Raw genomic sequence first — 22,701 nt, 5'->3', positions numbered from 1 at the left:
TTTAAGTGGCTCATGTCATAGGGAAATGAAAACAAAGTACTTTTTTTTAACCTTCAAGTAATCAAAGTTGTTATATTTAACTGTTATAGATGAATTTGTTTTACAAAGAGCCGTGTTAAAAGTGCTTGCTCATTTCAGCAGAAGCCTTGAGGGTATGAGAGCCTGTGATTTGTTCTGTAATGACATATTTACAGCCCCTTTCCTAAAGGTTTGTCAAACAGCCTCTTGGCAGCCAAGAAAGCTGGAAATCATAGAATTAAAATGGGCATAGTGCTTTATAATGTGACAGTAATGCACAATCCAAACAATGTGTGTGCATATATAAATATTTATATCTTTAATTAGACTGCAGCCACTTCAGCCTAAGCATCACCAATAGATTTGCAAAGTATCCAAAGAACTGTGAATTTTTTCTTCATAGGTAGACACTGAATTACGCAAAACAAATTATTTAAAACAAAAAATACTCATTACTTGATTGCAGCTTCAGAACTTAACATTTCTTATCTTGCTTTCTGCAAATGCACACATCACCTGCTACAATGCAGATTTAAATCACTTACTCCTGATTTACAGTCAATAAATACAAGCATGGCAGCATTATGTTCAACAAGATAACAAAGTAATGGCATATATTTCCTGATTCTTAATAAAGAAAATTAAAGAACATCGTGTTCAATAAGCCATACAGTATGAACTAACCCAGCTTGTCCAAAAGCTGGACATCAAGCCTTGAAAAATGAATAGCACTGCTGTAGGACTTTTGTTTTCAGAATGATTTCCCTAAGAGCAACCAAGACTCCTCTTTGGATAGAACCAAAAGATCTCAATGTAAATTTAAATTTAAAGTTGTAAATTAAGATGCAAAGATGTAAAACTTCTTTGCACACGAATTCATTTTCAGTTTTGCAATAAAACAAACAGACATTCATTCAACCCTGTATTACTTCTTGAGAGGCTCACTCAAGTAATAGAAATTTCAGCATGTCTGGCTCGGCCAAACATGCTGAAATTACCTCTGTTGTTATTTTACAATCTTACAAAAGACTAACAAATACTAAGGCTTTGACTCTTGCTTTATTAGAATAATTGGTCAGTCTACAACACAGAAGCTGCACAGACTCCTTCTACCCATTTCCAGAACTGCACCTGCAGCATTTACAAAGATAGAGGAGGGAGAGGCAAAATAAAACTGAACCTCATCTGAATGAGAGTGGTAATGGCACCATGACTACCTCCACAGCTCTCACAAATTAATATCACATTCTACAGACTAAGCAACTAACATGTAAACCAGTTAATTAACCTGGAAAGAGTCTGGAAAATAACTCCTGACAGAATCAAAGAAGAGAAGTGTGGGTTCCCATGATGAAAAGTATTAAATGCAGAAAGATACAAAATGCTTTGAAATGTTCTTGAACACAATACCCCAAATGGCCTCAAGGATTCCTGAGAAACAGTGAATGAACAGTATTGGAATAAGTGAGGTATGAATGTGCAACACTTCAGATGCTCTGCAGTAACCAAGTTACCCCAGTATTGCACAGTAGCACGGGAGAACCATGGCTCTTGATGAACATTTAAGCTACTTCCTAATTACAGTGAAGCACTTGGGGCAAGATCCAGAAGCCCAGTAATTCCAGGAGTAGCAGATGATATCTCAACAAGTTGAAATTCACTTGTTTGTAATTCAAGACTGACTTGCAGAAACTAGGGTTTAGCTGTTCTAAAAAGCATTTTCTATCCTTCAACATTCCCTTGAAAATAGATTTCTTTTACTTGCTGAAGATGCAAGTTTTCTGGCAGAAAAGTGAAACTTTTGCATATTAATACAAGGGCTTTTTTCCTCCCTTTGTAGTAATCAAACAGAATTTCTAAGTAAGCTATTTTAACAAATCATACCTAAGTATGACTTAGGCAGATGTGTTCAAAGTTGTAACTACTCAACAATGCACCTTAAAAAAAATAGAAACCATATTCCCACTAAAAGCAACCCCAACAGCTTCCACACCCTGGCATTAGTCAGCTGCTGCTCTCCAGTCTCCAACAGCAGCAGAACCCATTGCTTAACATAAACAGATGCTGGAGATCTTTGTCCTGCTGTACAAACTCTGCTTTTTATAATTCCACTGTGTATGCCATGTCTGTATTATTGTGCAGAGTGACAACTTCAATGCTTCCAGGGAATTGAGCCCTTACATAAGTGCACAGCATTTCTTCCTTCTTGGGAGGATCTGCAGATCCCATGGAGTCAAATCTGTAGTAGGATAAATTACCTTTCCTTCAGCCAAATTGTTCAGGGTCCATCTGACCACAGAAACATTTCCACCTCACTGTGATAAAATCCCATTCACCCCAATGCCAACAGCAATTAAACAGGGAGGGGGAACTGCCACAGCTGCCAGCCAAAATGCAGCTGAAAGTTTTTGTTGTTGCCATTTTGGGTTGTGGTTTTCTGTAGGTTGGTCAGGTTTTTGTTTTTTATTGTTGTTATTTGGCATTTTTGGTTTGGTTTGTTTTTTTTTTTCTACCTGCTGCCTATTTTATTATTAAATTGTCTGATGAAACTTGATCATATATTACCTTTTCACTTCTTCAGTTCCTCCATGTTAATTACTGATCTAGAACTTCAAAAGCCTTTTGAATGAAAACTGACTCTCTTTGCCTTAACCCTCACATTTGCAGTTATATCAAACTCCTCATGATCCTGGGGTTTTATCTTCCTTTAAACAGAGTTAAAAATAAATTTTTACCAACTTAAATTGGTTGTAAGTTTGTAATGAATTAAACTGTAGATCAGAAAAAAAAGCCATAAGAAATTTTATTACTATGCATTTGCCATGAGGCCTTTAATAAAGCTACTGCTTACTTTAAAAATGTTCATTACATAGACCAAAAGCTTTATTAAGTACATAGTAAAAATGCTACAAAATAAAAATTCCGAGTCTTAATCACAGGGAAAATATTCAGTGCTGTAAAAAGAATAAATATGAAAAACAAAGCTATAAATGTAGAGATATATGCTTTTGGACTTATTTAATTGGAAAATAAGGTGGTATTTTCACATTTATAATTTTATGATGTCTTCTTGAAATTGGAATATTATTCCTATTTCTTTGCCAAGGAGCTAGATTAACCATGGTGGTCATTACCTTAGACTGTATTTTCCAACTTAATTTGAGGTGCTGCAACTCAGTCAAGATGAAACAAGGAAAATAAGAAACGTGGCTACAAGTTTTTAAAATGCCCTAGAGTTCTTGCACGAAAGGTTTAGTTCAGAGCCAAAATTTGCATGTAGATTGTTATTTAAAGAATATGAATGTGTTCTACAATACTTGGTAACAACCCAGACTGCTTCCAGTATTGTTACAACACAATTACTTAGTCCTTAGCTGTCAAATTACAGCTGGGACTTCAGTATTAGTGATGGCCCCCTTGAACTGCTGAGCATGTAAATATTGATTATTCCATCAGATGTACAGAGCACAGAGGGTATAAAACATTAACAGCTACAAAAGCTCTCTTAGTTAGTCCTGCAGAGTGTAAAGGTGTCTGCTGAGGTCTAAGAAAAGGGTGACATTAATGTGACAAGAGTTTTGAAGGAATGGTCGAGTTTTCTGCAATAGCAGCATCCCAGCACACTCCCCACGGGCTGGAAAAGAAGTGGAACAATACTGCAGTTGATTTTCACTATCAATATTTGGAAGGAAAGAAGGAAGGAGAGGAAGGAAAACATTATTTAGAATCTGGTTAGAATTGGAAACTTGAAGTGATTAAACTATTTGCCAACATAAAGTAAGTTCGAAATTAAATACTGAAATTCACAATCCTGTAGATGCATAAAATTCTTCTAAAATTATTTTTGTTTTAGAATAATTGAATCCCTTCCCTACATCTCAAATAAAGGACTTTTTATGCTACAGAACCCTCTTGCCCCCCAAACCAATTACTGTCAGAAGCTGGAACTTCAACAACTTTATAGCTGGGGAAAAGAGTACATAAGCTTTTAGCTTCAGAGGAATTCTAACAGAATTCCCTGATTTAGTCTGGCACAAACCTACTGGTATTAATTGGTTTTAATTTTCTCCTAGTCTTCCACTAGGCTTTCTTCATTTTTAAGGTCCTGAGGAAGAAACCTCATTTCATTTTACCTATTCTGACATATTCTGATGCTAATTCTAAGGACAGAGTCATTCCACAGGCCAGTAATTCTGCCTTTTAAAATATTTTTTAAATAAAACTCCCTTTTTTCCTGTCTCATTCTTAAACTTAAAAGCAAGAAATACAGTTTATGAACATGGCAGAGTAGAGTAGTGCAGATTTTCTTCTCATACTAACTTTTCAGAGTTTTAGGAGAAAGCAAAGCAGTGTCTAGAAGCTGAGTAACATGCAATATATTGCCGAAGGAAAGGGTCTCAGTAATGAAAAAAGACATTTTTAAAACACATTGCTTCTGTCATCACAGTAGTCACTCTGAATCCCAAACCAAAAAGAATAATGATTTTGAACTCCTGAGGGCAGTTTCTATATTAAAGCTTTAGTTGAGATTAGAAATGTGATTTTGAAACAAATTCACTGATCATCCCCACACTGCTGCTCCTTGGCTGGTATGACTGAGCTGTCTTGGAGCATATTACTTAAATTCCTTTTGGGCAAGATTAAACCAGATGTGCTCAAACTGCTACTCCCTGGCACTCTGTCCAAAGGAGCAGACATGAACAAGGAGGAGATAAAACTCTCCAAAAAGCAGGGAAAGGTCAGCACTGTGTCCTCAACACAAACAGGGAGGCATTTCATATTCTGCTCCCTTTACACCACCCCACTTATTGATGCAGACATAGCCTAAACCATGCAATGAAACCCTCAGCTCTTCCTACAGGGCCTAAACCTTTCAGATAAAAGCCTGTGGTTATGCTGCACCAAACCTATAATGATGCTCCAGGCACTGCTGTCAAAACCAGCTCAGGACAGACGTTCAAGAACAAGATCATTTTCCTTATGAAACAGTCATTACATGTGAAGCACAAAGAACTTCTTCAATGTCAGCAGCATACAGAAAGGCTGGGGGCAATGCTCTCTTCAAGAAGCTGAGACACCTTGAGTGTGTTTTCTCTCCTTGTCAGGTGTTTTCTCTGCAGTTTGTGCATCAAGGCAGTAACAGGTTGCTTCTCATGTGCAGATTGTTTGAGACAGGTGTCAAAATTGAGGGGGAGGGAAGAAATGCTACCTCAAAGAGGGTGAATGTCAATTCAATCCATCTTTTTCTTGTCTATCTGTGCCAAAGGGCGAGGCAAGGGGAGTGAATAAAAAACGCAGCACACATCAAAACAAACCCTGTGGTCTCTGTTGTAGCTGTAGAGTCACTTGGCATCAATCACAGTCCTTGTCTCAGCCTTTTGCACTGCTCCTCTCAAACAGAGTTCTGTGTTCACAAACAAAAGCTGGATATGGCACTTACTAATGAAAGGCATTCTGTCAAAGCAGCACACAGCTGAAGAGATGAGGAGGATCCCTTGCTGCACTGGCATCAATAGGCTTTGGGAGGTCAGCACAGCAAAATACAGCTGCTAAATATGTAGGGCTGGGTGCCTGCAGAGCAACAAACACCCCCAACTGAGGCACTACACAGCAGCAGGAGAGTCCCTGCACAGGCAACATCCTCCCTGCTACATTCATCAGCCTCTAACAGATATAAATAGATTCATTCTCTAGAATTCTGCATTGCATTTCTACCTGTTGAATCAAAAAGCTGGACAATTTCATTGTTGAAGAGCCGATAATGTTCGAGTTAACTTTTCTGGTACTTTATAGAAAGCATCAATGCATTGGAAATATCTTTCCTGTTTTTATAAAGAAAAAAGCTTTTCCAACATAAACAACCCTTCTATTGAACTTTAATACACCTCCAACCAAAAAAATAAAGAATATGGAACAAAAAGATCTCTTCCCCTCATCTGAATCCAAGTGACCTAACTAGAAAGAAACAAAGCTGTCATATGTAAAAATCTTCAGAGAAAAGACTTCCTCTGTAACTAATGAGAAACTGAAAACATAATGAAGCATGCTGTGAGTGGTCTCCCTCCTCCTGACTTTTTTCAAAGAACTTTTTCTTGGAGCCCATGAGAAAAACTTCTACTTTGGCAAACATATGTGATGTATTTTTACACTGGGTTTTAGCTCTGATCTCACACAGGCATTGACATAAAGACTTACACTCTGCAACTGCCCATATGCCTTTAGAATCCACACACAGTAACCACTCTGTGTGCTCAGGCTTCAGCGGCTAATTCTGTAATTACCCCAGCCAACAAGAACAAAATCAGAAGTGCAGCACAAAGCTAGTTTCCTTCTGATAAAGTTCACTTGAATACCCAGTTGAATAACTAGTGTACAAAAGTACAGTACAGCAGGCAGATGTTTTTTTTGGGAAGAACTAACTTGTACTGAATGATCTGTACCAACACTTTGCTCTTTCAAGAGTAAAAAACACTTCTTGAACTCAAAACAGGAACGTGTAAGGCAAGAAACAGCCCTACACACCCAGATATAAATGGCTGAAGTACTACAGCAAAGAATTAGAAGGAAGGAGAGGAAGAGTGTCCTCTAAAACCTCTTTCACCTCTATGACCAGTTTAACTTTCTGTTGCCTTTCTATAGTACGGGAACATCATCGACCTCCCAGAGCAGGATTACAGTCTAGCATTCACCTTCCTTCCTTCAGTTTTCAGGAAGAGAACAGGAATACTTGCAAACTCTTGTAATTTAAACCCAAGTGATCTCTCCACCAAGGAGACACAACACTATGCTCTTAATGGCTTTTCCTCTTTTGTTAGATTTAAAAGCAAGCTTGGTTTGGGCACTAAGCTGCCAATATCCAAAAGGAGAAGAGTGGCAGTTACTTGCAAATACTCTGCCATTGAATTTTACCTACTGCGAGTACTGGAAGTAGAGAGTTTCAGGAGCTGCTATTCACTTTCACACAGTAATTGCCATTTTTCTAGACAAGAATAAACAGGCAGGATGTTTCCAGGGCATGGACATTACACTGCAGGACTATCAGGAGAGACAGTGGCTGTATAAGGAGAAAATAAACCTATTTCTGAGTTTTTCTGCTTACATGTCACTTCATGCAGGACTGTAGCAAGAACAAAAATGACATTCTCCACCACCCCTTTCCCTAGTGACATGGGGATATTATCTGCACCTTCTCCCGTTCCCACACTCATTTCTGAAGCTGCCTGTAAATAAGATGCTGTATCTTTGCTTGTTACATTCAGTTAAGCAGTTCTGCACACAGCAACTTCTCCCAAGCCATTGAATACAGCAGTCTTATCAGCAAGAGCCAGCTTTGGCTTTGTAAAGAAAAGAATCAGGTTATATTCACTTAGTTTAAATGCACCCACTTTAATTTGAAGAGCACTGACTTGATAAATGTGTGAGTGTAAAAGTGTTTCACAAACAGCTGTGTTCATGATCTGTGTATTGTGGGTTTTTATTATGTATTTACTTTAACTAATGAGAAGTGCTCCAGATAGTCAAGTGCTTAAAAAAAATCATCTATCAAACCCCAAATGGAACCAAATCGGTACAGGAAAAATTTGCCAAAGTAATGTTCACTTAGGCAGTATTTCCACTGTAGTAATGAATTGACACCTTGATCACTCAAATTTTTGCAACCAAGTGCTCAGAGAAGTGCTCCCAGCACAGAGACAGGCACTGATCTTGCACCTTCCTGCCTCCCAGCAGCCAGAACAGGAACGAGGGGACTCAGCCTGGGGGAGTCTGAGCGAGGTCAAACACCAAGGAATAGGTCAGGGCTGCACTGCTTCTCTGGCTTCTCCCCCTCTCCTTCTGAAGTGGAGCAGGAATTTTTTCAAAAATCAAATGAACCTGAAATGTACTTACAGTCCTTCCCAAACACAGCTTCAAAGAGAAATGCCAGATTCCAGGCTCTGAGAGAATGACAAGGTACTATAAACAAAACCCATTTTGTACAAACATAGCAACAAATTTCAGGAGAGAGAGCAGATGTTACTCTGACCCTCCAAGTCTAGATCACAAATGGATTAAACCAATTTTGTAATTTGATTTTATTTTCAACCAGAGGGAAGGCATGCATCCTCTCACTGAACTGGCAGTTACAGCATTTCTTTCAAAAACAGCCTCAGGATTCCATTTCTCCATACCAATCACAACTTCCTTTACTTCAATTTCCAAAGTATCCCCATTCAGATCTGTACTTTTTTCCCCTCACAATAGAGAAACATTTTTTTGCTGAACCAAATCTGTATCAAATATCAGCAAAGAGCACCACACACTGACATTGGGAAGCAAAGTAAGTAACAAACACTGACTTGCATTCTATTTTCACAGAGCCCTTACATTTCCAAAAAGGAAGGTGCTACTCATCTATTTTGGTTTGAATTTCAGGAAGCTAGGAAAAAAAGCTGAGAAAGGCAGAAAAAAATACAATACTAGAAGTTTTTCAGCACATCTGCAGTGCTATATCATGTGCAATGTACCTTCAATTATTTCCCAAGAAACTGTTAGCAAATTTAAAATTTTATTTAAGCATACTTTAACTCAATTTATATATCCTCTTATCCAAGATTTAATTAAACCAGATCACAGCTAGGAGTTCATGCCTGTCAGTATTTATCATCTTACTAAGGAGGGAGATAAAACCCAAATAACTTAGCTTTAATAACCTGATGGTCAGACTGCAATGAACCCAAGGAAATGAACCTCTTGCTCATTAAAAAAAAGACTTCATATACAGCAACACAGACAGCTTATATTTATTTTTCTTTTATTTTTTCATTTTACTACTGCAATTAACAGAGCTGGGGAAAAGTATTTCTGATTACACACACACACACAACACCATGGGTCTTTTCCTTTCAACAGTTCATCTGCAATTTCTATTTGATTCTGCTGTTATCACTGCAGAAAGTTAATTACTTAGCAACAACACATCTGACATCACCTTTGTCAGAGGTTTATCCACTGTTACACATTTGCTTTGCCACTGGAAAAAAAGTTCTTTGCCTGAAAAATGCAAACATTTTAAGGCAATTATCAGCCAAATTTTCCATAATCTTGTTGCAGCAATCATCTTACCAGGTTTCATACCAGTAATTCTCTTTAGCACAAAATAAAACATCAGGCCCATGGCTGAGCATTTCTCACTGTTCTGCTATTTTTAAGGTGATCTGCTCCTAGTGACACTTTTCCAGATGGCAAGAACAAGACTTCATCAGAGCTGGTAATCTCCCATCCCTGTAGGTGCCAGGCTCCCTGACCTTGTAGCCACCCTGTTCACCCAGGAAGTCACCTCTCAGTGAGCCTGAAACAACATCAAAGCTCCTTTCCCCAGCCCTTGCCTGGAAAGAGCAGGGCATTGCTACCCAAGCAAGGACAGAAGGAGCAGTAAACTCTACTCCTACTCCTCCAATGCTTTGCTAGCTGCCCTGCTGAGGGGCCAAGCAGGCCAGCAGCAGGTCCCTGTGCTCACACAAAGCCTCCCAGGGGTGGCAGGTTTCACACAAACACTGTGGCTCACCACAGGAGTCACACTTCCCCTTCAGTGTTCCTGTGGCTGTCACTTGCAGCACATTGTATTTGCATTAACCCATTAACCTAAGAGAGAAACTGCTGGCAGCATTCTGCAGCTCACCACCCACAGCAGAACTCGAGCACATCATGACAATAACCCCAGAGGCAGCACGGTTCTTTGACCACACCACCTTCTTAATGACAGCTGTCAGTATTTTGATAATGAAGTTGAAAAGTAGCAGCATAAACAACACAACAAGAAAACATTCATTCTGCCATAATCACACATCACAAGGGAAAATAAATATTGGTTCTCCCAGATCTCAAGCAAAACATTACTTCATACAAAGTCGGATTCCTGAAAAAAATAAGCTGCAGTGTGTCACATTTCCTCATACCTCAAAGGAATTTGTATTGAAGTTCACTAATATTTGGCATTTTATCCCTATTTGCTCTGGATCTCCACAGTATCTGAAAGCACTGTAGCTCTCCAGGCTTCCATTATAAGAAAAATTCAACAGCTTTACTTACGCATTAGGTTGTAAATGTGCTTTTCTGCAACATGTTCCGTAAACAGCTTTATAAGGTCATCTTTTAAGTCTCTGTTTAACTTGGTTTCTATGTAAAATTTATTCTGGAAAATAAGACAGAAGTTTTCAAGTTTGTTTCTCATAATAACAAATAAAGTAAACTTATTTTTTCTCCCTGAATAAAAACAGTTCAGAATATTAAAGTTGTAGAATATTTCACCTATAAAGTGTTTCCTTAGTGACTGCATTTAAACTAAATAGAACATTCCTGTACAACAAAAAAACATGGGTGACAAACCTACTTACATGCAGCCATACACATTTATTCTGTTTTCTCTATCTACAGCTATACCTCTATATTGATCCAGACTGTAGAGCTTGTATACAAAACACTTAATTTTAGAACTTTAAGAAATTTTGTAAATTCTCTTAATACCAAAATGCAGCTGGACATCATGCTTGCAATGAAAGAAAATATTTTTTCCAATGATTAAAAGTGATTAAAATAGATGGGTTACAATAATAAAACATCAGCACAATTATCCACTTCTGGGTTCATTGACAATCTCAGAGGATAGCTACTCAGAATGAAACTGTTGTGGAAATAACTGATACATATAAATCTACACTAAAGTGAACTACATTCAAATTTTTAGGATTCCATTACTTTGACCAATTCAGCATTAATGAAGAATTCATCTCTTTGAAGGAAATTCAAAGATAATTCTATTCATGAGTTCCTCGAGGGCCCCAATACCCCAAATAATGTACTATTTGGTATCAATGCTCCATTTCCTGCAATTAATAGCAAGCTTTCTTGTGTGTGTCTTATTCATAGAGGTGTTTGAAAAGCTTGAGGGAAAAAATTGCTTCAAGATTAATCTCCTACCATTAAAAAGTTAACTTGGAAGTTGAACAGCTCAATTAAGTGATTTGGACAAATGGTGTAAAACAGTGAAACAGATAATCTAACAGAAAATCAACTCAAAAATAATCCACGGGAACACTGATCTGAGAGATTTACTAGAAGAAGGGATATCTTAAGGGAGAAAGATTTTTTCCATGCTTTTAAATCAAGTTTTTCTCCTATTCACTAAAGCATTTAACAAACCCAGAACAAACTTTCAGAACACAGAGCAATCTTCATGTTTTTGTGTGAAACCCATTCTCTTGGCCATTACCAAAACTACAAACACACCGTAACAATCTGTCCAGACAGAAACCCCTTAAACTTTTGAGAGAACATTCACCAGCAGTTATTTACCTTTAATGAAGACTGCCTGGTAGAACAAAAATCTGAGGGCTGAATACATGTCCCCACTGTAGTTTAAGTTTGTTGCAGTGATAGACAGCAGCCTTAAAAAGTTTTTTTTATTAAATTTACAAAAGTTGCTACTGGTGGTTCCCTCTAATACCCTGAATTTATCCTGCCTGTAGAAGTTTTATCAAGGACTAGGACGCAGTTGTTTCCCCTCACCTGGGCCTGTGAACAGAGATTGAAGGAAAGCCACTGCAGACAGAACATCCTAATTGGAAACAGACTCACTTATTGGTATTGGCTTTGGTCAATGGTGAAACAGAAACCCACAGCAACTAAAGATACACTTCAAGGAAATGTTAAGCTACACACCACACTACAGCCTTTCACCAGAGCATTTTCCTAAACCAGTTTGCACAAGATGTGCAAATTATGATGCTTTGTTTTACTCAGGGGCTGGAAAGCCTAAAAGCTTTTAATTCTAGCAATTTCATTACTAGAAAAGCAACAAAAAAACCCCACAACCCAGCAGTTACAAGAAAGTACAAACACAGAAGAAATGTAAAATACTCTTCACATTTGCTTACTTGGAAACATCTTTCAAAAAAGATGTTCCACTTGTGTGAGCTTAAATAGACAGTGAAAAAGCATCTAACTGAAGTATTTCATTTCCAATCCTCAGTGCTGAAAGGAGAGAGCAGAAGTGCTGTCACCTCCCCTGTTCTTGTTAGGCATAAATCAGGAATATTTTCTGTATAACTTGTCACTACCAGTGACAAGTTATACACTGTGCCAGTATTTCTTGAAAAATGTCTCAGGTTACATAAAGGTCTAACTGACACATAAAAGGTAAGCAGATATGAGTAATTGAGAAAGTCAGGTATGATACAAACATTAATTCTACAAAACACCTTATGATAAAGCAATCTGGTAAACCTTACAAGATAAAACTCAGTTAATATTAAGAGGAGATCAATAAGTATTTGAAAGAAGAAAACACAGAATATAGGTGTGCTTATCACATCACACTCACATATATTTGAGTATACAGACACACACAAAATGCCCTCTAGCTGATAAGCAACAAAATGCAATACTACTCAGTAGGGATTACAATATTTTGGAGGCAATGAAAAAAAATTTAACTATCCCAAAACCACAGTGCTCACAAATGTTAGGCTCATATAACATGGTAAAATAACAGATTTTCAGCTATATCTCAAAGTAAAATGAAAAACTGAGATTCTATAAGAAAAATATATCATCTAAATTTTATTTTTTATTCAAGTGGAAATATTTTTTCATTCATGTGTGCAGCACATTGTGATATGTACAATCTGTAAGCACCTAGAATAATCCCACTTAAATCTGCAAAACAGTTTTCTGCAAGGAACAAAGCACTGTGTATGACGCTGACTTCCAGTTTCATTTGCTTTACCTTCAGTTACATCCCTGAACTTCTGAAGGAGCCTAAACCCACAGAATCTCAGTCTTTTGGCCACCATGCTTTTCTGACAAATCTGCTGCAGCAGCCTAAGACTGAAAAAATCCATCACCACGTGAAAAAACAAAGTGGTTCCAGCAAAAGAAGTAAAAGGAAACTCCCTCAGTTGCAAGGTCAGTCCTCTCAGCCACCCTCCCTGATAAGCTTGGAAACACCCCTTGGTCACCACACAAGGTAAGAAATCACCTTTCCTGCTTTGGTACATATCAGGAAAGAAAAAGGCTGCTGCTGCTTTTAAGACACACAGGACTGAGTTTTATGCCATATTCCAATTCTATATAAAAGCTTTAGTTTTTCCTCAGCTTCATAGATTTTAAAAATACTTAAATGCATATTAAAAGTTTTCCTAAGAAGCATTATAATTACCCTTTCAGAACAAAGTCCTCAAGAGCAACTCAACAGCCTTGGAAATCCCTGATTAAAGCAATCACAGAAAGAGAAAGCCTCTCCTCACCTCTGACATAAAGGCAGAGTTTAACAACTTGGTCCACTTCAAAATGCTTTGAAAAGTATCTATTAAAGTAACTGCAAAGCTGTAATTTAGACTTTAATTAGGCTTTCACCTCTTGCAGTTACTTTTCAATTGTACTTTTGGACCAAAGAGAGGAAACTGTTGTTGCTGTATGAGAAAACTTGGTTAGACACTACAATTGTAAGAGTACCTGTACATAAAAGTACTTCCAAATGCACACAGAAAAAACTAAGAAACACATCTGGCACCCTGACTTCTCTAGACATATTTCCCACATCATGCACAACACTAAAATTATTTCAGTGATAAAGTATGACAGCGAATTTGCCATTAGCCCTATAAAGCAGCTGTACAGGTGAGCCAAGTCAGCATTGCTTTTGGCAGCAAGAGGAACTAACAGGTAACAGAACCAGATAAAAGGGCAGATTAGAAGACACCAAGTTCAAGAAAGGCAAATTCCTCTTTTAATGCAACAAATCTGTATGGTAACACAATGACAAAATACTGTAGCAAGTTACCTAAATTCACTGAGACACAGGGGAGCCTCCTAAAGGCTACTACGTCTCAAACTCTGTGAAACTACCAATGAGAAAAACTTTGAAGAGTTTGAGGCTTACTTAATCCTTTTTTTTTTTCCACTTCTAAGTGATGCCAAAACAAGGACAGTTTCTGGGAGAAGGACAAATTTCAAGCTTAAGTTATTCATTACCACAAAAAAAAAGGCTATAGGAGTTCAGGTACTTTGACAAAAAGGATGCAAATTATTGGTTTCTGAACCACTCCAAGTACAACTGACAGTGCTATGAGCATTATTTTGGTTTCATCCATCAAACACTCTGAACTGCTTTATCAAATGATGAAGACATTTCCAAGCCACATTTCTTTCTGTATTTTCTGAATCTGTACTATTTGAAAGCAAAACTTAATCATCTCCACAACCTGACCAAACTAAGAGGCCAAAATTTAACAAGTCAGTAAATTATCTCTATACAAAAATATATCAATAATTAACTATTTGAGATGGCTTTTTTTCCCTTTAAAATCAAAACCATTCTCCCCACTCCCAGGAAAGAAGTATTAGGGCAGAAACCAACTGCAAAACTCTGCATTTAAAAAGCATGGCTTCCCCTTCCTCTCCCCATACAATTTGATTAGCATTGTTAGGCAGGCACCAAAACTAGGCACGAATCATTAGTTTTACATGTCAGAAATCATTATAGCTGCATTTTATTCTTTTCACTTTCAGTCAGCATCTTGTGTATGGACATATTTATTTGAAAAGAATTTTCTAAAACTTACCATATATATGAAAAGAGGCACAATGCTCTGCAATGCTCCCATATACTGTCCAAGAGCTACGTTAAATCTTTCAATATAGAGATCTGGAGGGCTGGCCTGCAAGAAACCGTAAAAGTCAGGTTGTAATTTGAACAAGAGAAAGATCTGGAACAGCATGGGCTATGCTTTCACAACAAACTCAAACAACTACAAAGGATTTGATACACTAGGTTCACACAAAGCAAGCCACACATCATTCCAGAGTTTCTGCTCTAACTCCCTCCAGCAAAACCAATCTCCCTTCAGTAACTAGGTTTTCCTAGGACTATACATCAGTGCCCAGCACAAGGTCCATTCAATAAGAACTACAGTGAGTCTGTAACAAGCTGACATTTGGCATATGCAAATAAAAACACTTTTGAAAGACCAGAGGTTTGTTTTGAAAGCACCAGCTGTCATGCCTAGAATCCATAACCAAATTTGCACAAGTGCTGCTGTGTGTGCTCCCACCTCCCCTGAGCTTTGCCTCCACCAGAGCAGGGTGGCATTAAGCTGCTGCTTTGCAGCTGAGCTGGTGAATGGCACATCCTCCAGCTCCAGGGAACACTGCCCTCCACAGAAAACCTTTCCATTACTGCTGGGTCACCTCAGGCAAGGCAAGTGTTCAGGGGGTTCAGCTTCACAAAGCAGCAACATCTTCAGAGAGAACTCTGCACTCAGGTCTCACGCCCCAGGTTAGGCCTGTGGAAATCCAGCCGTGCTCCAGCACACAGCATCCCCCTGGAGCCCCAGCCTAAACTTGGCTACACAAAACCTGAATGTGCTATTTTTTCTGGCTACAATACCCTATTTCCCAAAGAAGGGGATAAGGAAGCTTAAAAGATCTGTTCAACAGCAGGTGAAGTTAAATTGAGAAGAGAACCAGAAGAATGGGAAGCACTAAGCACTGCTTCTGTTACAATACCCATTTGGAGGCCTGCAGGGGAGCTGCACTGGAGCATTCAGAAGTGCACTTAGATATCCACAGCTGGAAGTGGAGCTACAGCAATGTCTTCCTCCACTATCCACTTCTCCACCCCAATCCTCCCCCTTACACTGCCCTACCTCTGGCCCAAGCCCTGCTTTGGTCTTTCCAGAGGGGCTGGGTGGCTGCCCGAGTTCTCACTGCTCACATATATAGATACACTTATAGAAAGGGCAAAGTGTTGCCTGCCAATGGGAAGCAAAACTTCTCTTCCCCTGAACTGTTTTCCCCTCTGACAGCACCAAGCCAAAAGAAGATGAAGAATACAGCAATAACTGGGATCTTGCAAGAAAACAAGTTCAAAGATTTTCCTAAAGCCAAAGAATTCTCTGTGGCATGAGAAACACTCAAGGCTTAGCTCAACCACCCTATCAGAATTTAAAGCTATCTTCACAAACATTTTTCAGCCTTTGTATGGACATTCACCAGCAGGCCTAAGAGAAAAGTTAAATTTTATGTTGATATTTTGCTCTATTAAATATTCTAAATGTATGACTTTTTTCCCCTTAAAATAGCTTCTTTTGCCTCCCTTCTTAATATGTTCAATGAACACGTGGATAATTTTCACAGCAAACACCAATACAGAGCAGACAGTTCAGAAAGGAAAGCAAAACTGGCAAAGGAAGAAAGAGTGTTATTCCCTATGTAGTTGCCAAAGGCTATATATGGTTATTCCTCATTTTGATTATAAGGTTTTAATCTCATTGCAAATGCAGTTCTCAGGGGTGGCCAACAATTTTAGTTCAAAATGCCAACAACGTATAAAAGTGGCTATGAGCTCCAAGGACTCCCTTTCATATATAGCTACATATACAATTTGTTGCAAATAACATGCAATGAAATCTGCATTCTAAGCAGTATGTATTCCTGCTTCACTCCTTTTCAACCTCAACTTTAAATATGGCTATACCCTCTGATTTGTATACAGCTTCTAAGATTAAAGAAAAAGGAAAATTCTATGTGAAAGAACATGTCAGACAAAAGGAGAACATAGCCCTGACACAGGGCACCACTCTTCTCCCACTGATAGACTGCCATTTTCATTAAAAAACCAAAACAACAATAAAGCCAACAAGGAAAAAAACACAGTCAGAAGCTGTCTGGGCAGTGGAGATTTAATCCCAGGCAATGTGTGCAGCCAGTCTGCCACACTTTTGATGGGGGATATAAGCACAGATATCTTTTTTCCTCTCTGCAGATGAGAATTCTGCGAGCTCAGCTCCCAAAGACCATGTCACAGTAAGGGAAGCTGTTTATGAGGGTACAACAGCTGAGAATGACCTCAGGAGCCCTCTAATGGAAGGATACCTGGGAGCTGTCAACCACCACTTTGCCTTGCAATCAAGTGGAAAACAACTGCTCTGGATAAAGACAAAAAAAGCCAAGAGAGGTTCTGACGGCTTCAGAGGAAGTGCCCCACTGGTGTCAGGCAAGTATCAGGCCTTGGTTTTAACCTCTGAAATACAGAAATGATGGTGTTGTCTGCTTTATCAGCATGAAATGTCACTTTTCAATTTTATTCTCCTGACAGCGTTTCATGCCAAGCCTCAACAGCCAAGACAGTAACAGCGATGGACAACAACAACAAAAAAAAGCAAGCTTGACAATCAAACTCTGCTCAACTAAAGCTTGATTTGTAAACTACCAAAATACCCAAGCCAAAGAGAAATCAATAATAGTATTTTCACAGCTCATCTATGAATTACTGTAATCTGTGTGGGGAAAACAGAACCATCTGTTTTCTGTTCATCACAGTGTTACTGTACAGCTGCTCCAAACTGCCAGACTGAAATCAATTATTTGCTTCAGCACAGGATCTTTCTCCACATCTCTACATTCACATTCATAGGACAGTAACTGGAGTCGGAATAGTTTTATATAAACTCTTTGAACTGTGTAAACTGAAAAGCAGCACATGGCAACAAATTCATGAGTAAATAGAAGTTGCTAAGATTTCTATATTGAGTGGCCATCATTACAGCACAACTTGCATTTAAGTCTATACTTATTCAGATATAGCTATTACAAGAAAAAAAACCCAAAAGCCTGCTTTGGCTGACACTTTTTACTCCTGGTCCTAGTGCAGAAAAAAGAGAATACATACATTCAGCAGTTTAAATTACAAGGGATGGGGCAGAATTAAGCATGATATTTACTTCTTACAACTCCTCAGCAACTATTAAGTGTTTAAACCCACTCCTTTCTTACCTGAGGGATGTATTATAGAAGGCATTCAAAAATACAAAATATATGCTCCTAGCTTAAGGTTTTCCAGGAAAAAAGAGAATCCCTCATTCCCTCACTCCTCATCCTGAATCCTATCAAACTGTCAATTCAGGGGTTTGGGGATGTTTTTGGTAAGTTTATTGGGTTTTTTGGATTGTTTGGGGTTTTTTTAAAACACTCAATACAGGCAGACAGTTTAAATCCTCTCCTACATTTGCTCTTATCTACCACTTGTAGGGTTAAGAACAGTTTTCCAGCAACAATTGTATTGTGTGTCTGTTCACAGGAGCATTGAATGTTTGGATGGATTTCTCAAACTCTGATGCAGTTGCATTTGCTTAACATCTTCAGCTTGGTTGTGAGTCAATTGCTTCTTAGAATAAAATACTATGGCTGCTGTTTAAAAGCTGATGTTAAAGACACAATTTCATCTCCTTACACACCACAGTGGACATCTCAGCACCAACAGAAATGAGAAGTAATAAAAAAACACTTTTGGGAAAGGATTACATACAAGACACAGTCAAACAAAACAAGCAGCTGGAGATCCTGTGTACTAAATTACCCTGTCCTTATTTGAAATCTAATATCTAGGCATTTCAATGCACTTGCAGGCAAGAAACTATGCATCTGAAAAACATACTGGTTTTTTGAGCTTGAAAACCAGTCTCAATATCATTCTTAAACTGAACAGATGAAATCAGAAGGCAGCTGCTGGCTCAAAACAACTCAGAAATGGCTCACAAGAAAGAAACAGAGACAACACTGTTTATGAAGAGTTGTCTGGCACAACCAGCAGTATGTGTAGTAGAGCTTACATTCCTATGGTGAATGGGCAGCTCCATTTTCCTGGGAATATGCTCCCTGCCAAAATGCCAGTACATATGCTGCAGCATCCCTCCCACGCCTGCCAAGTGAAAAGGGAGAATGGCTATGACTACACAAATTAACCTGTTATTCATGTAAGTGGTCTGAATCTTCTAAACCACTCTTTGTTCTTTCTCAAGAAAATGTAATTTGTTTACCTTGCCTTGCAATGTATGTGATGCCCAGGTCTGCCTCACTAGACATTGGTATTATTAAAACATTTTACAAAAAGCAGACATCAAATCAAAGCACAACTGACTCAAAGAGTGTGTCTTTCTAGTCAAGCCTGCACTCAAACCTGTTCAAAGCCTCATGACATTTTCTCATGTAACTCTCTTACAGCAGGTTAGCAGGTGTGGGCCATGCTCCATTTCCATTTTACATGCTAGTAGAACAAAAAGATATTGTATCTGAAGACCATCAAAACTGTGTAGCAGTAAGAAATCTTCAGAAACTTTTCTATCTATTAAATACATATTAACTTCTGCTGTACTTACTTGTATCTTTTTATAACTGCAACAAGGTCCGCAGCCCTAGTGCAGTGTGAGAAGCCACTAAAAAGAGCTGCAGGACTACAAGCCTTTCCAAAAAGCTGTGGGCAAGAAAGCTCCTCTCAGCTTAACTTGCTGATGGTTGTGTCATTTTTAATGGCAATTCTGGCAATATGATCACCTCTACTACTTCAAGTCAAAAGGCATCTTTTTGGTGTCCACGCACAGAGATACAAACATTTGTAACACTTCTGGTTTCTACCATGTGAGTTCAAATCATCCATGTGATCTGATTCAGTTCAGTGAAACTCACAGCAATGAATTCACTTTAATATTAAAGCTGCTTTTGCTGATACCTTCACCAGGGCTTTTTTGAGCACCTTAAAGCCCTCATTCAGGACACCTGAGTCCCATACACATTCTCCCAAGGAACAGCAAGTGGGACAATACTTTCATACACTGCACTGACTGGTTTGAGAGCTAAGACAAAAGGCTGAGAAGTTGTAACGATTAATATCAGGCAGGAAACCTTTCTGGCATTGCACAACAAAGACTATAAACCTGCAGGTCCTGGGGGCTTAACAGCAGACATGCAAATCATCTACTAACATCAGTGACTCCAGTGCAGACATGTTCATTATAAAAAAATAGAATTCATCGTCATTAAAAAAACCCACCACAAACAGAAAACAACACATTCCTTTTTATCTCTCCTCTAGACAAATAAAAGGTGCAACATGACAAATAAATGGTTTTCAACCCTCAATCATTTCAAAAAGGAAGCACTGAGTTTATTCTAACTAAAAGGAAAATACTGCACTGCACCTGCACAAGAAAGCTACATTTGTAACAAGCAGGCTCAAAGCCACAGAGCATTTTGATTGTCAATGCTTTGAGTACTTTCCAGCATCTTTTGCTGAAGTGCTAATGGTAAAGTGCTTGATTTTAAATTACTTTATTGGAGTGCATAAGAATAAATTAAGCCAGAAACACTAGTGCCTAATGCAAATACAGTTTTACTCACTTTAAAGAGATGTATTTAATTTGAAAGCATATGTTTGTGTATCCACCCTACCTCATACATCTGAATGACTCAGCAATTACCCACAAAAACAGCTGACATTATTTTAAACCACAACATAATGAACCATGTCCATTACCAGTGAAATGTTTCCAAATAAAGCATCTTAGAAAAATCATCTGCATGCTACAGGCTTCACAGACCTCAAGACAACAGGAAACAAGTTAATTTGTGTTTTCTACAGCGACACGTTATTTTTTTAAGCTGACAAAATCCAAAATTTCAATCAGCTCAGGAATTAGGGAGACTGAATTCTCAATTAGTGGAAGTCCACATGGTAAAACTCTGTCTTAACTAATTCAGAGAAGCTGGTCAGACATCAGCTGCAGAAAAGGAAAGCAATCCTTGCTGTGAGTCTCTCCATAGCAGTGTGAAGAGGGATCATTAACTGACTGATGCAGTAATGAAGGAGCTGGAAATGGCTTGGCATACAGGAGGCCCCAAATCAGTCTGATGACAAACAATTCATCTCATCTAAATGTACCATTTCTCAGCAAGCACTGCTCACTGCTTTTCACCCAATGCCCAACATGCAGAAATACACCAGCCCAGCCACATTTTCCTGTGGCCTCTGCCACCACTGACAGTAACTCTCAAGCTGAAAAGCTGCGAAACAAACTCTCAGGAACACACAGGACAACAAACACCAACACCACACAAGCTGTCCTGCAGTCTGGAAAAGCAGAAGTCACACAGGACAACAAGGGTTCGTTCTGAGTGTCCCAGCACAGTGCCTGGGACACCCAGCTCAGGACATGAGTGTCCATCACTCTGCTCACTCGCCAGCTGCTCAGGCAAGCACAGGGCTACACATACAGGGAGGGGGGAATAAATATATATAGGGAGTTTCTGCAGTGAATGCCCCAAAGAGAGAAACCAAACTCCATTAAGACTAAATCCATGCAAGAGCAAGTCTGACCAGTCCCCTGAGGTGCTCCCACTTTTATTGTTTGGTATCTAGGTTTTACTGGTTTGGCTGTTGATGAGTGGTTCCTGTAGGAGACAGCTTGCTCTGGCATGTTGGTTACATGCAGACATTCTGTAGCCCACTTGCCATTTAACTGTTACACTGCAATGCAAAGAAAGTGCTGCCCTGTCCAGATAAAGACATTGCATTTGTCTGCCATTTCAGTTTCTATAGCCATCTGTTTTCTTAAACACACCAGCATCCCTGCTTCTACTGGACTACTTTTGCATCTCTGAACATTAAAAACCAACAACTTGCATCAAGTCAAAGCTTGCCAAATAAACAAAACTTTTAAATGTTGTTGGCAGGTGTATGAGATAATGTCAAAAAGCAAAACACCACAAACTGTGCATTAAAAGGATTCACATATATAGGTTTTTTCATTGTTTGCCGGTGGGAACCAGGAACTTCCAAGCAACCAACATTTACAAAGTAATTTGCTATTTGCTATTGTTACCCTATTGCTAGGGTAAAGATTTAGAACTGCATTTTCAACACAAATCCTGAGTGACTGAATGTCACCAAAATACAGTAAGATTGAAGAAGTATCAGGATAATAAAACATATTGTAGCAGAGTAATTTCTTAGGAGTAAATTTCACAACCCACAGCTAAAACAGCTTCTTTATAGAATAATTTTTTGAGGCACAAGAGAGTTTTACCTCCAGCAGCTCAAACAGATCCATTTGTCATCCAAAAGCCAAGTCATGCTCACACGTCAGACTCAAGGATTGTATCGTGTTATATTACAGGTGTGTCTAACCTACATAAGGAAGCTTTTGCAAGGCTAAGATTGCATTAAACAGTTGTCTCAATTATTCTTTCAAGAAGCTGATATTCAGAAGGCAGCCTTATTTTTAGGCAGAAGTATTTAGGCTCATATGTGCTAAAACAAACTTTAAAATCAGCTGCCTCAGTTTTGGGACTTAAGAGAAAAGAGTCAAGGATTAGCAAGTAAAGAATTTGGGGTATTCCCAAATTCAAATCAAACTAAAGCTGTGTATTACCATGGGATATATCAGAAGAACTGGCCAAACCTGTATAGCTGAAATGATTCATAGTTCTCACAAACAGAAGAAAAAATGTACAGGCTGCACCACCTCAGCAGAACCAAGGGAAGGCTTTATTTTAAATACTATGTTCACCAACTTCAAGCAATTTTTGCAGAATACTGAGGCTGTCACTCCATGAGGAATAAAAGAGAACATAAAAGAAAAAAAAAAGAAAGAACCTAGCAAATATCATGCCTATTAAATATCTTTATAAGGAAAGGCACAAGAGGAAAACAGCACAACAAAAAGGACATCAGAGAGATCACCGTGCTATATATTTTGGGAATGCACGTTTAGCCAGAAATATCTGATGCAGTTAAAGCATTAAGACTGTTTTAGGCTGACCTAAATTAGTTATCAATGTGTTAGAAACACTGAAGAAGCTGCTGTAGTTTAG

At 38.6% G+C, this 22,701-nt stretch overlaps 1 protein-coding gene across 2 annotated transcripts in view; it reads right to left on the bottom strand.

Moving 5' to 3' along the window:
* CACUL1 (CDK2 associated cullin domain 1) overlaps positions 1-22,701 on the bottom strand; it is a 43,177-nt gene that overhangs the window by 9,201 nt on the left and 11,275 nt on the right. Inside the window, exons 4-5 of one of the 2 annotated variants that reach the window (XM_053949061.1) lie at positions 14,619-14,714; positions 10,087-10,189 (exon numbers count right to left, since the gene is read on the bottom strand). In XM_053949061.1, the coding sequence (XP_053805036.1) occupies positions 10,087-10,189; positions 14,619-14,714 (199 nt within the window). The remainder of the gene's footprint in view (positions 1-10,086; positions 10,190-14,618; positions 14,715-22,701) is intronic. The other variant, XM_053949062.1, reaches the window with a different exon arrangement.

The sequence above is a fragment of the Vidua chalybeata genome, chromosome 8 (assembly GCF_026979565.1).
Source record: "Vidua chalybeata isolate OUT-0048 chromosome 8, bVidCha1 merged haplotype, whole genome shotgun sequence".
NCBI classification, from domain to species: Eukaryota; Metazoa; Chordata; class Aves; order Passeriformes; family Viduidae; genus Vidua; species Vidua chalybeata.
Note: the sequence above shows the minus strand (reverse complement) of the source record. Positions and strands in the feature narration are given on the sequence as shown.